The sequence below is a fragment of the Adiantum capillus-veneris genome, chromosome 6 (genome assembly GCF_014529385.1).
Source record: "Adiantum capillus-veneris isolate H3 chromosome 6, ASM1452938v2, whole genome shotgun sequence".
Classification (NCBI taxonomy): Eukaryota; Viridiplantae; Streptophyta; class Polypodiopsida; order Polypodiales; family Pteridaceae; genus Adiantum; species Adiantum capillus-veneris.
Genome location: NC_140936.1, coordinates 85,384,345 through 85,398,773, shown reverse-complemented (window position 1 = coordinate 85,398,773; position 14,429 = coordinate 85,384,345). Strand labels below are relative to the sequence as shown.

Sequence of the window (14,429 nt, the reverse complement as noted above, 5' to 3'; positions counted from 1 at the left end):
AATCTTGAATCTTGAGCACTCTGCAATGAATAGAGAGAGAGAGAGAGAGAGAGAGAGAGCATTGGTGTGAGCATCAAATCATTGGCTTTGTGTCCTCGTAGAGAGAAAGAGGATTTGCATGGAGGACGAGAGAGAGAGAGAGAGAGAGAGAGAGAGAGAGAGAGAGAGAGAGAGAGAGAGATGCCACTACCTTTGTGAATAGTCATATTGGATGTCTCCCATGTCGTGCTAGAATAGTCTTGAGTCTTGAGCACTCTGTAATGAATAGAGAGAGAGAGAGAGAGAGAGAGAGAGCATTGGTGTGAGCGTCAAATCATTGGCTTTGTGTCCACGTAGAGAGAAAGAGGATTTGCATGTAGGAGCATGGAGGACAGGAGAGAGAGAGTGCATTGCGGTGAGCCCCAAAGCTCAAAATAAGGATTGAGATTTCACACCCGATGTAGGCAAGGATAAGGAAAGAATACCAAACCTCCGACCTTTGGTAGCTCCACGAGACAATGAGTACGAGAGAGAGAGAGAGAGAGAGAGAGAGAGAGAGAGAGAGAGGTGCCACTACCGCAAAAGGAGTTAAGGGACCACGTGTAACCAAATGCGACCTCCACTGTTTTTTCGATGTTCACCGTCTTTTTTTATCCCAACGGCTTTGTGTATTGTGCACTCTGCATTGTTCTCAATTACCTCTCACAACCTCTCAAGCCTTGCTATTCAAGAAAAGGCCCACTTCTTCTCGCCTCCCCATCTACAATGGTTGAGGGCTTTTGAAGCCCCCACCCCCCATCTCTCTCTCTCTCTCTCTCTCTCTCTCTCTCTCTCTCTCTCTTTGAGGTGCCCTGCTACTGTTGTCTTAGGCAAACAAGGTCGTGTTAATGACATGGAGTTTGTCGGCATCGGCTGAGTCGATCGTGGTGTTGTTAAATCTCCATAGAGGCGCATGCAAGTGTGTATGCCCTAATCCATATAGCAAGCCTTGATCAACATGTATGCCAAATGTGGTGCACTTCATAAAGCACAAAAGATGCTTGAGGTGCTTCGTGTCTGGGATGTCCTCTCTTGGAATACACTAATGGCAAGTTATGTCCAGCTTGGGCAAGACCAAGGAGGTTTGGACGTTTTTCGGTAGATGCTAAGTGATGGTGTCTCTCCAAATAGTATAGATAGTGTTGGCATGTCTAAGGTAAGAAAATCCGCATAGCACTGCCGAAGACGGCGGCGTTGTACCAGTAATGGTTGAAGTTTTGTCAAATTTGGATGTGTACACTCAGTTATGTCCAAGGGATATGACATTTGATACATCTGCTTGAGAGTTTGCGGAACTGCCAGTCAAGGCCACAAGGTTTTGCAACTCAACACCCCTTGCTTTGTAAGTAAATTTAAAGGAGTGTGCAAGATTCAAAGCTTAGTGCCAGTACCATTTACATGGAAACAATTAAAAAAATGCTAGATCAAGGGATATGATGAGACCTTACAAAGTGAGGGTTTCCTTTTCTTGAAGTGCAGCTACTTGCTTGTGAAATGTATGCGAATATTGATAAGTAGCAAGAATTTGAGCTAGTCTCTATCAAACAGAGTTTTTCTTCTCCTTGAGAATGTGGTATTTCAGCTCACCTACAAAGTGCGCTATAAATAGCAGCAAGCATGTCTGCTGCATTTACCACAGAAGTCTATAAAAGAGGAGATTCGGCAGGGCTTAGTTGTTTAAATTGCTTCACCAGCCTCTTTTGTAGCACAAAGACAAGATGCAGAAATCAACTGTGTGCGGTTTTATTCCGCGACTTCAGTTTGTCAAGTAATTGCTGCCAGCGAGGAGGTTCTTCATAAAAAATGTATGTCAATGGTGATACAAGAACTCCACTACCTCCCACCTGCTCATCAAGGACCACAAAACAGACAAACCATACAATGTCAAATAAGGCACCAACCATTGTCAAATAGAGATGTGATACAAGCAAACGTTCAATCTAAAATATTACTTCACGTAAATACTCATCTTTGCACATAAGATTCACAACCACATCAACCTTGGTGAATCCAGGAAAAACCAGAAGCTCATATCGTCATCCACAAGAATTTTTTATTTTATTTTTAAATCACTAAACACGACATCCACGATTACATCATCGGTCTCCAATAGTAGTGAACATACATAATATTATACATATGAGCATAAATCAATACAAGCATAGTTACTGCCCAGGCTGTAGAGAAACATACATGAGCACAAAATAAATATGAATGTCTTATCTCCACAATACAATTTCACACTCACATGTACACACAACATCATTGAAATGATTGCAACTACCTGTCTGTCAATATAAGCATGCAATCAGACTGTTTTGTGTTCGCTTGTGTAAATACAAAGCAAAACTACATGACAAAGATGTATTATTGCGACGTCAATAAATATGAGTAAAATAACAGACCCACGATAGACTTAGTACCTGTCTCAACTGTTTTACTGCCTCATAGAGAAGGTATTTTGTCACACAGATGACAACAGCATAGAAGTCCACCACAGCTGCCCCATTGGCCCAGGTAAAGACTGGACTAATGGTAGGCCCCTGCATGAGATAAGAAAGCGTTTGAAGAATGAGAAAGGAGAAGACTTGGCGCTATGAGCCTCATTACTGTGAAGTAAATTCACCTGATCGTTCAACGTTTCTTCGATGCTAAACACTTAAAAAAATCACACCAAAATCTATTGACAAATGCCCTACCTGCAATCCATGAAAATTTGTCACATTTAGTATAAGGTTCGCAACTTCTTCCATCGACTTGCCACGCATGTGGGCTGTAACCTTCACATCAGTAAAACCCCCGCTTTTCATGTTGAGGTCATGAAGAACCAATGGTAAAGCAGATCAAAAGAAACTCACTGTAAATTGACCCCTTGCTCGTAAATGAGCCTCCAATCTCTCCAAGATTTCATGAGTTTTCTCTAATGCTGTCTTCCTGTGAAGCAATGCACGCTTGCTTGCTACTAAAACACCCTGCATTGGCATCCAAGCAAACAAGTAAGCGTCTATCTAAAGTGGAAGTCGGTTCATGCTTCTGACAACACTTCCCATGTATCTTGAAAGTTGACTTAATGTGAAAGAAAGCTTAGATCAAACCATGATCTTTAGCAAAGAAAGCTATAATATGTCCATGATATGAATCTAGTAACTCAGAGACCTGGCTTTTTAAGAGGACACTCCCTTCCAGTTGCTTTAAATTGTTTTCTCTCAGGGTAGTGCCACTTCCAATGAGGTCCAGGATGGCATCAGCTATACCCATCTGCCACAGGAAAAACGAAAAGCGTGATTTGCTAGTTCCATGACCGCATGTGTGCGTGGTATATGGGCGCACATGCATGTTCCTGTGTGTGCATACCATACACACATATACACATGGAGCCTCTAGTCTAGCATCACAATGCAAACGACCCTCTTCCTGTCAAATCATGCCCCTTGACACCCACCAAGGCTATTAAGTTCCAATGTCCTCTGAAGTAAAACTATAGCATATATCCCAAGTCCACAGAGGCAAGCATGACTCTGAAAAAGCATGATGCAAAAACTTTAAAAACACAAAAGATGAGACATAAAGACGCAAAACCTTCACTTTTACTGCTCTCAGGGTTGAAATGATGTTTCAAATTTGTACAAGTATGTCAGATTATGATAAAGTCAGAATATCAATCCTCAAAAATTACACTATGTTACGAATGTTGCTGATGATAAGCAGACACAAGCACACATACAAGCAAGGGAGAAAATCCAGGTTTATTCTTTTGTGAGCCCAGAATGGAGGTACAAACAGCCACACATCATTCTTACCGCAGGTGCAGCTTCTAGGGCCCCATCTGCGGACAGTAGCTGCACATGCTTCAATCCAGATTTCTCAATAAATTGTCTCCCCAGCTGCCAATAAAGTTTACACCAGGCAATCATCACTGCAAAAAATAAACCTTAACCCAATTACCATGAACTACACCCTCTAAGGACTCACATAAGTAAAGCCTGTGGAAATTCTCAAGGGCCTTAGTTCAGACCATTGGGGCAAGGCCACAAGTTCAGCTACAGATGAAACATTCGCAAAAATTCCATACGATGGAACCTGTAGCTTGTGGCCAGGAAGATCCTAAATAACCGGCCTCTTAGAAGTGAAATCAATGCCAAATATGTAAGGCACTACTCACACCAAGGGCCAAATAGCATTTGCCAAACTGAAGAGCATCATGGACAACAATCAAGTCCTCATCCCCTGCCCAAAAACCAACAAAATGAGATTGTAGCCCTTTAAACTTTGCATTGAAAGAGAGAGTCAGAGTTTATTCATGTGCAATGGTCTTTGAAAAACCAGTCGAAAGCTGAAAAAAAGTGACCTGTCCATGTTCACAGACCGTGTCATAGCCTACAATACCCAAATCCACATGACCTGCCCTGATATTTCGTACCACATCTGTCTCCCGTTGAAACCAAACCTCCAAGTGTCACGAGGACGTGGCAGTTATTAACCATGTCACAGAGATGTGGCAACTGCTAACCTTGGTTGTTGGTTTCTTTCCAATGGGGTTTATTTTATTTGTTTAAGACCCTCTTTTTGAAGTAGCAAACGGTCGGACATTGTATGGCCAATGTGAACGGTAGATTCACCCGCAGACGGGAAGTGGTCGGCACTGGAATTCGTATGGTAAGAGGATGTCTAGGCTCAGAGCAAGATCATATAGGTCCCCCCGTCGCACTTAGCAAGTTGGTGGATACTAGGAAGTGAACTCAATTAAGGCGTAAAGTCAAGGTGGGACTTCCAACAAAAAGTATCCGACAGTTGGGCCACATTGCATTTTTGGATGCGGTCCCAATGAGGATAGATGGTCAGAAGACCAGTGGGAGCCCAACGGAAGCATCTCCTAAAATTTAGGGAGCTGCTATTTTGGGCCACGAAATGTGTTCGCGTCATTACCTTCGGTATGACTAGGGGAACACTTTACAACTCTGCCGCGAAGTCAACTGACGCACCAGTTGAGATATTTTTAGCAGGGAAAGCCCAAACTCGGAAACTGGGCGACGTGTCAACTTGTGAGCGATTCTGCCACTCTGGGAGGCAAAAACGAGCTGCATATCATCAAAGGGGGCGCCATTTTCAGCCACAGGCGGATTGCAACAGGTACAGAAGCTATGGAATGCTTACCTTGCCCTCTATGCACAGTATGGTGACGGGAGTGATGCCCCGCACGCTACATACTGCTCTCTTTCTCCCCTACGTGCAGTTATGTGATGCCCCACAAGAGGGCTACTCATTTGACTGATGTACAGTTGTGTGGGTTCATGCTTTTGTGCTGAGGCAAGAGCCTCCTTGAGCAGGAACAGGGGTAGCTAACTGCTGCTCCAAAGCAGGCACTGGTGAGGGTCATAACCTCACCGTACAGGTGCAAAATCAGCGCTGTGTATGCGCTGTAATTTGACTGTTTTTCAGCCATACGGACGCCAGGATCATTGGGAATCGTGCCCCACTGGCAAAGGACAGTTAGGGGACTGTTTGGGGCTGAAAACAGGGCAAAAACCAGTAAATACAGTGTGCTGAATTTACTGTTTTTGGACAGGAATCAGAGGGTATACGACAGTGCAAGCGAGTTCCAGCAGGGGAATTGGTTTCGCGCAAGTTTTGGGGCTGTTATGCTGCCGAAATTTGGCCAAATCAAATGGTATCTAGGTGGATACACGTGAAGGATTCCCAGGACCTTACCTTGTAATTTACCCTCCTAAAGAATAAAGAAATACCGAAAGGGGCGCCAATTTTGGGGCCTACAGGTTGTCGGCGTCTGCTCGGAGCATTCTAGCTTCCGAGCCGTGTGTGTGATGAAGTGTTAATTCTCGTTACAGGTCTCCTTTGCAAAGTGCTCTGTGTGTGTGTTTAAGTAAAGAATTTCGGGTGAAAGCCAACGCCTACCGCCCTACGGGCCGGTTTCATGGTTCCATTGCCGGGACATCAATCACTTTTTCCTCAAAGAGTGAGCCTAGATTGTTCAGGGTAAAGACACACAGTCCAAGAACGCGGGGATTACACTATGGCCGACAAGGGGAAGGGAATTATGGAAGAGGGTTCCTCTCCAAAGGACAGGCAGGAGATTCCTATGGTTTTTGAGATTGGCGAGAGCTCACGGCCACGTCAGTCTGTACCTCCTGTCAACGTGAATGTCCCTCCAGTAGTACAGGGCTTTATGACAGGGCAACTCGAGCATGATGCGTTTAAGACTCAATTAGTTGCCGCGGTGAATGTCTTTTCGCAGCTGGTGCAGAATCCGAGGTTTATGGAATTCTTGCAAGCGCCATCAGTGCAACATCAAAATAGGCAACCTACGCCGCGTACGGAGCTTGTTGAAGCTCAAGCCCAGGTACTTCATGAGGCGCAGGAGGAAAGGGAACACTCGCATGTTGCGGAGTCGGGGGCTCCAAAGCAAGTTCCTCCCGTGCTTGAACAGGTGGCTAGAACGCCTATTCCACAGGTTATGCCAGTTCAGCCCGCCACCTTTCAGAGCCAGCATGCTGTCTTGAATGGACAGGGAGCTGGATACCAGGCTATGCACTCAGTTTTTCCACCACCCACGGTACATCCTGGGTATTTCGGGGGTGGATCAGTGTTCCAAAGTATGGCTGGTTATGCGTCTGGAAGTCAGCCGTACATGCCAGGAACAGTGTTCGGGGGTATGCAAGGCATCATGCCAAACCCCATGTATGGTACTATCGGCATGCAGCAAGGTTTCCACGGCAACCAAGGCCAGTTTGGGGTGCCACAGGGTCATTTTGGCATGGCTGGTTTTTCTGGACAGCAGCCAGATATCGCACCTCTGACGCAAAATGTGAATGGCCAACACGTGCCAATCATGCCTAGTACAGTGCCCATGTTGCAGACCATTCCGTATGACAATTTGGGGGCACTAGAGAAGCCGAAGGCTTACAAAGAAGGTGGTGCAGCGGTAAAGTTCAGTACCTTCAGTGGTTTCGAGGACAAGACCAAGGCACTCACTTTCCTCCAGCAGTTTGATACAGCTTATGCGGGAGGGAATTTTACAGAGGCCTCGAAGGTCAGGAAAGCTGCCACTTTCTTAAAGGACAATGCGCTTACATGGTGGACGACATTGTTAATGCAAGGACAGGCACCCGCCACTTGGGTTTACTTCAAGCAAATGTTTGCATCTGCTTGGCTATCAAATGAATTTGAAGCCGATGTCTTGACAGATTGGCACCAGCTTACGGCAGCTTCGTGCAAGAGCTTGCTGGAGTACAATAGGAGGTTTTGTAAAGCATTACTCTCAGTGACCTCCTACAGATTTGTGCCACTGACAAAGCAGATAGAGAAGTATTGTTGTGGGTTGCCTAAAGGGCTTCGCGATTACTGTACAAAGAATAGAGTGGCTACCCTTACTCAGCTTATGGAAGTTGCGAACACTGGTCTTGCCCTGTTGAAAGGAGAGGACAGTGGATTTCCGAGCAGTGATAAAGGAGGGCAGCAAAAGAAAAATTCAGCGAAGAAGCCCTTTGTGAAGACGGCTCCTGATGCGTCACAGGGGTCTGAACAGGCAACCAAAGACAAGGATTCAGCTGGGACTTCTGGAGCGCAGGCAAAGAAACAGAAAAGGAAGCCTTTTGTGCGCAAGTCGCTCGAGGAAAAGAAGGTCCTAATGGCTGAGAACAAATGCTTTATATGCGAGCAGCCTGGTCACTTTTCTATCAATTGTCCACAAAGGAAAAGGCCAGCTGACTCTGAGGATAAAGAAGACCAGAAAGGCAAGAAGCCTAAACCCACAGCAGGTTTAGTGCCAGACATGGTGGGTGACAGACCCAGCACAGATGCCAGTGAGTTATGCAGGGCATGGGGTAAAGTTAGGGATCAGACGGCACTCATCTTCTTTGATCCAGGTGCCAAAGCCAACTTTATCTCACCAGAGTTAGCTATGAAGCTCGGCATCAAAGCTGAAGAAATGGGGTACACAGCAGAGGCAGGGTTGGCATGTCCTGGCCACTCAGAGTGTGTTACTCCCATCATTGGAAAACTGCGTCTGCATATTCAGTCGTATGTGGACACTGAAGAGTTTTACATCATGCCGCTGGAAGGTTGTGACGCCTTGTTGGGGATCCCGTGGATGTTCCGAGTGCATGGAGTCTTGGATGCCTACAACAAAAAGATCATTGTACAGCATAGGGGCAAAACTCACATCTTGGATGTAAAGCTTAAAGGAGAGTCAGTCCCTATTGTATCTGCTTCTGCTATCACTTCTGTAATAAAGAATCATCTTTCTGTGTACTTGATTTTTGCACGTGATGTCTCAGATAGTGATCAGTCAAATTTATCTGTGTTAGATAAAGAAAGGTCAGCATTTTTGCAAAAGTTTAGTGACTGTTTTTCTGATTCATTACCGTCGCAATTGCCGCCAGAGAGACCTGAGGACCATCGGATAGATTTGGTGCCAGGGTGTAGCCCACCAAATAGACCTCCCTACAGGGTTAGTGCGGCGCAGCAGAAAGAGATTATGGGCCAGGTTGAGGAGTTATTAGAGAAGGGGCTGATTCAGCCTAGCTCTTCACCCTTTTGCTCCCCAGTGCTCCTAGTGCAGAAGAAGGATGGCTCATGGCGCATGTGTATTGATTACCGTGCGTTGAATAAGAATACCATCAAGAATAGGTTTCCTATTCCTCGCATTGATGATATTCTCGATCGTTTAGAGGGTGCTGCAATTTTCAGCAGGATAGACCTGAAGAGTGGGTACCATCAGATTCGTATAAGCCCAGAGGATGTGCACAAGACTGCGTTTAGAACGACATTTGGTCTTTATGAGTTTCTAGTGATGCCGTTTGGGCTAACAAATGCTCCAGCCACGTTCAACAGAATGATGGACCGGATTTTCCGCTCGCATCAACAGTTTGTTGGAACATTCTTCGATGACATGATTGTGTATTCGAAGAATGAAGAGGAGCATAGGCGTCACTTGACCATTGTGTTCGAAGAGCTGCGCAGTCACAGGTTGCTTGTCAATCCTAAGAAAAGTGAATTCTTCCTTGAAGAGATCCACTTTCTGGGCCACATAGTCTCAAAGGATGGTGTAAGAATGGATCCTGCAAAGGTCGAAGCTATCAAGACATGGCCAGACTTGAAGACTGTGCACGATGTCAGAAGCTTCTTGGGATTGTGTTCCTACTATAGAAGGTTTATCAGAAATTTTGCAGAGATAGCATCGCCTCTTCATGCATTGCAAAAGAAAGAGGTCACTTTCAGATGGACCCAAAAAGAGATTTCAGCTTTTAGTCTCTTAAAGGAAAAGTTGACTTCAGATCCGGTTATTGTTTTGCCAGATCTCAGGAAGTCATTTGTGGTCCAATGTGACGCGTGTGGCAGTAGCATCGGAGCAGTGCTAATGCAAGATGGACGGGTAGTAGCCTATGAAAGCCGAATTTTGCAAGGGCCAGAGAGGACTATGCAAGTCTATGAGAAAGAGCTCTTGGCCGTGATTCATGCGCTTTCTAGCTGGAAGCACTACCTCTTAGGTGCTGATTTTGTTGTCCAAACAGATCATCAGACCTTGCGATACTTCTTGACACAGTCAAAGTTATCCGAAAAGCATATGCGATGGGCAAACATTCTTTCCATGTTCCACTTCCAGATTATGCATGTGGAAGGCAAGAAGAATGTTGTGGCTGATGCGTTATCAAGAAAGCCACAAATTTCAGCTGTGTCAATTCCTTATCATCATGAGTTAGATGACATGAAGGAACAGTATACTGCTGATGAAGATTTTGCAAGGATCTTTGAACAGTTACAAGAGGGGCAACATCACGAGCACTACCTCCTCAGAGATGGTTTTATGATGATGCATGGCAGACTTTGTGTCACTAGGCCACTGCGACATAAGGTCATGGAAGAGAGTCATGTCCCACCGTATGCAGGGCATCGTGGCATTGATGCAACAGTTAAAGCGGTAGAGACGTTCTTCTATTGGCCTACCTTGAGGAGAGATGTGGATGCCTTTGTGCGAGCATGCATAGTTTGCCAAAAGGTCAAGTTTGACAAGCAAAAGGCACCAGGGTTGTTACAACCACTGCCGATTCCGGATAAGCCATGGGAAAGCATTGCTATGGACTTTATCTTTGATCTTCCAAGGACGCCAACAGGGAATGATGGTATATGGACCATTATCTGCAGGTTCAGCAAGCAGGCCCATTTTATCCCTGTCAGGAAGAAGATAAAATCTGATCAGATGGCACGCTTGTTCATGTACAATGTGTTTAAGTACCATGGTATGCCACAATCGATTATCAGTGATCGTGATCTTCGCATGACCAGTTTGTTCTGGAGAGGATTGTTTGAGAACATGGGTACTACGCTCAAGTTCTCGTCTTCGTTTCATCCACAAACTGATGGACAGTCAGAAGAGGCCAATTCTACTGTCTTAGATCTGCTGAAATGCTATGTGTCAGATAATAAGGGCAAGTGGGAACAGTATTTGCCTATGCTTGAGTATGCGTACAATAATACGGTGCATTCGTCTACTGGCAAAGCACCTTTTGAGATTGTTGAAGGCGGCAAAAAGGTTCCTCCCATTTTGCACACCAAGGACAGGATCTTTGAGGCAGATCGATATGTTGAGAACATGGATGAGATGTATAAGAAGATTAAAGTTGCCTTGGAGAAGACTCGGGCAAAACAGAAAAAGGCTGCTGATCGTCACCGTCGTGAATTGCTACTATCACCTGGTGATTGGGTTCTCTTAAGGTTCGAAAAGGCAAGGTTAAAGAAGATGAAGGGCAAGGAACGGCTGTTTCCTAAGCTCAGCATGCGTTACTATGGGCCTTTTCAAGTGCTTGACAAGATCAGCGATGTGGCTTACAGGCTGAAATTGCCTGATGCATGGAAGATTCATAATGCGTTTCATGTGAGTCTTCTAAGACCCTTCGTGGGTGATGTGCCAGAAGATATGCCAGTTGAGGATCAGCCAGAAGTTGAAGAACTTGATGAGATCTTGGTACCTGAGCAAGTTTTGGCACATAAGGACAGAAAAGTTAAAGGACAAGTTGCAAGACGCTATTTGGTGAAGTTCAAGAACTATCCGCCTATGGATGCAAAGTGGATAGAAGAGCATGAACTGTCAGAGTCACCAAATGTATTGCAGCTTTACCTTGAAGCCTTTGGGCTACAGCCTACTTATGCCCCAACCCAACGTGTGCAAAGGAGGGGTAATGATAGAGCTAGTACATCAAATGTACATATGAATTCAGTGCCATAGATGGAAATGGCAAAAGTATGAAGGCCTCATTAAGTCATTTGTATCTATGTATGTTACGACCTTTCTTGCGGATACATGCGATGATAAAAGAGTGTTAATAGCACAAGATCATCAGTGGCGTGTATTTATGGTATGCAATCGAGGACGTTTGCGATTTCAAGAGGGGGGTATGTCACGAGGACGTGGCAGTTATTAACCATGTCACAGAGATGTGGCAACTGCTAACCTTGGTTGTTGGTTTCTTTCCAATGGGGTTTATTTTATTTGTTTAAGACCCTCTTTTTGAAGTAGCAAACGGTCGGACATTGTATGGCCAATGTGAACGGTAGATTCACCCGCAGACGGGAAGTGGTCGGCACTGGAATTCGTATGGTAAGAGGATGTCTAGGCTCAAAGCAAGATCATATAGGTCCCCCCGTCGCACTTAGCAAGTTGGTGGATACTAGGAAGTGAACTCAATTAAGGCGTAAAGTCAAGGTGGGACTTCCAACAAAAAGTATCCGACAGTTGGGCCACATTGCATTTTTGGATGCGGTCCCAATGAGGATAGATGGTCAGAAGACCAGTGGGAGCCCAACGGAAGCATCTCCTAAAATTTAGGGAACTGCTATTTTGGGCCACGAAATGTGTTCGCGTCATTACCTTCGGTATGACTAGGGGAACACTTTACAACTCTGCCGCAAAGTCAACTGACGCACCAGTTGAGATATTTTTAGCAGGGAAAGCCCAAACTCGGAAACTGGCGACGTGTCAGCTTGTGAGCGATTCTACCACTCTGGGAGGCAAAAACGAGCTGCATATCATCAAAGGGGGCGCCATTTTCAGCCACAGGCGGATTGCAACAGGTACAGAAGCTATGGAATGCTTACCTTGCCCTCTATGCACAGTATGGTGATGGGAGTGATGCCCCGCACGCTACATACTGCTCTCTTTCTCCCCTACGTGCAGTTATGTGATGCCCCACAAGAGGGCTACTCATTTGACTGATGTACAGTTGTGTGGGTTCATGCTTTTGTGCTGAGGCAAGAGCCTCCTTGAGCAGGAACAGGGGTAGCTAACTGCTGCTCCAAAGCAGGCACTGGTGAGGGTCATAACCTCACCGTACAGGTGCAAAATCAGCGCTGTGTATGCGCTGTAATTTGACTGTTTTTCAGCCATACGAACGCCAGGATCATTGGGAATCGTGCCCCACTGGCAAAGGACAGTTAGGGGACTGTTTGGGGCTGAAAACAGGGCAAAAACCAGTAAATACAGCGTGCTGAATTTACTGTTTTTGGACAGGAATCAGAGGGTATACGACAGTGCAAGCGAGTTCCAGCAGGGGAATTGGTTTCGCGCAAGTTTTGGGGCTGTTATGCTACCGAAATTTGGCCAAATCAAATGGTATCTAGGTGGATACACGTGAAGGATTCCCAGGACCTTACCTTGTAATTTACCCTCCTAAAGAATAAAGAAATACCGAAAGGGGCGCCAATTTTGGGGCCTACAGGTTGTCGGCGTCTGCTCGGAGCATTCTAGCTTCCGAGCCGTGTGTGTGATGAAGTGTTAATTCTCGTTACAGGTCTCCTTTGCAAAGTGCTCTGTGTGTGTGTTTAAGTAAAGAATTTCGGGTGAAAGCCAACGCCTACCGCCCTACGGGCCGGTTTCACCAAGCCTGGCAGCTATTATAACAATCATTTTCAAACATGCATGTGAGTACTACAACTAACTAAACAGGATCCTTTAGCACAGACAAAGGCCTTACACTTGGGATACTTGCAATATACTGTCGAGGATTAGGTTTAAAAACTGCAAGTTGGCAGTCCTGAATGTTCAAAAACCAATGTCAACAAGCCATGGTGCAGGTAGCTTAAATTGGTAAGACAGTAACCGCTATTGCATGCTCGAGTTCAGCAAAAAACTTCTAGAGTAAGTCCACAACACCATACTCTTGTGCCTTTATGGCAATCTCTCAATTACATTTCACGAACTATACTAGAGTAAACAACCTTTTGAAGGTTTAGCCACATGTTAAGGAGGACAATTTAGTGGGCACTTGAGACGTCAAGATGACATATACATTTGCAAGTCATAGGGAAACTTGACATGAATGACAAATCAAGTTTCCTTGTGCATGTTGTCTGCTAAGCAGATAAATGATATCCTAGCACCTTCGCCATAACCTTTGAGACAATGTGTTGGCATCTGTGTATTTCCAGTTAAGTATTAGGTTGTTGAAAAGATTTCTGTCTGACAATACACATATGGCAAAATCGCCCATTGAGATCAGTATCTAACAGCAGCAATCACCATCAAGACCAACTCCTGGTAACCCACATCAGTGATCCAAGAATGATTGGCAACAAGAAAGCAAGCAGGCAGGCAGGTACAATGATAGATAAATGAGACCCTCTTGTTTCCAGGAGGCTATGCACACTGCAAGATGTGTGTGTGTGTAAGCCGGTGTGCGCCATAGAGGCAAGTGAAGCACAACCCACATTAGTAGGGATTGTGAAATCAACTAGCCCAAATTGGGCCACAGACAAAACTGAATCGAGAGGAGCTCACAAAAAGGTACTTTGAGTAAATCGAGAGCGCCTTGAGCCATTCTGCCTTTGCTCGGAAGGCCCAGACGAACAGCAAGACGCTCATTTTTCTGCTGAAGATTCGGGGTATCACCTGAGTATCAAGTTGCATCGACGAAGAGAAGCCTAGTAAGAAACCCTAACTAGGAAAAGCACCTGAGATAATGACATCAAACTGCGCAATCGCTGACGAGAAGCAGGTGAGAAGGTGAAGCCGCCGCTGCCCACCTTCGGCATGGTGATGATAGAGAGGAGAGAAACTGCGTTGCATCAATAAGCCTGTCGGAAACGTAGAGGGAGTGCATGGCCGAAGCTGGCAAGCAGGAACCATGTCTCAACGCACCTTAGTCTCAAGGCTGTTAAATGTTTAGTTCAAATAAAGAGTAGTGGGCTTCATAAGGGATACCATTTCAAAAGTAAAAAGTTGAAGAGAATCTAAGAGATATCCCTACGATGCAGCATGGATTACTGGCTGGGAAAATTAAAAAAATAAATTTAGAATTAATCGTTGATGCAGGTTGGGCGACGTAGCAAGGAGTATGAGTAGATCGGGCGACACAGCAAGAGAGTTTCACGCATGAGAGTATGATGCAGGTCGAGCAACA

General features: G+C 45.3%; 1 protein-coding gene across 6 annotated transcripts; it reads right to left on the bottom strand.

Moving 5' to 3' along the window:
* Positions 1-1,419: 1,419 nt before the first annotated feature.
* Positions 1,420-14,188, bottom strand: LOC147455817 (ATP phosphoribosyltransferase 2, chloroplastic-like). 6 transcript variants are annotated; one of them, XM_086514462.1, is made up of 10 exons: positions 13,981-14,187; positions 13,808-13,895; positions 4,181-4,245; positions 3,991-4,098; positions 3,819-3,902; positions 3,175-3,276; positions 2,877-2,990; positions 2,718-2,798; positions 2,442-2,561; positions 1,420-1,862 (listed from the first exon to the last, which is right to left on the bottom strand). In XM_086514462.1, exons 1-10 carry the CDS (start codon positions 14,059-14,061, stop codon positions 1,746-1,748), a joined length of 960 nt encoding a protein of 319 aa, XP_086370588.1. In that variant the 5' UTR covers positions 14,062-14,187; the 3' UTR covers positions 1,420-1,745. The 6 variants fall into 6 exon arrangements, with proteins under 6 accessions (XP_086370588.1, XP_086370586.1, XP_086370587.1 ...); XM_086514460.1 differs by having other exon boundaries at positions 13,808-13,918; positions 14,053-14,187; XM_086514461.1 differs by lacking the exon at positions 13,808-13,895 and having other exon boundaries at positions 13,981-14,188.
* Between the last annotated feature and the right edge of the window lie 241 nt (positions 14,189-14,429).

Bases quoted from the DNA above. Each gene is read 5' to 3' on its own strand.
- LOC147455817 (XM_086514460.1), bottom strand. From the start codon at position 14,155: ATGGTTCCTGCTTGCCAGCTTCGGCCATGCACTCCCTCTACGTTTCCG. The intron at 2,991-3,174 runs GTCTCTGAGTTA...ATGCCAATGCAG, and splicing joins GTGTCCTCTTAAAAAGCCAG to GGTGTTTTAGTAGCAAGCAA. The intron at 2,799-2,876 runs GTGAGTTTCTTT...ACTGATGTGAAG, and splicing joins GAGCAAGGGGTCAATTTACA to GTTACAGCCCACATGCGTGG.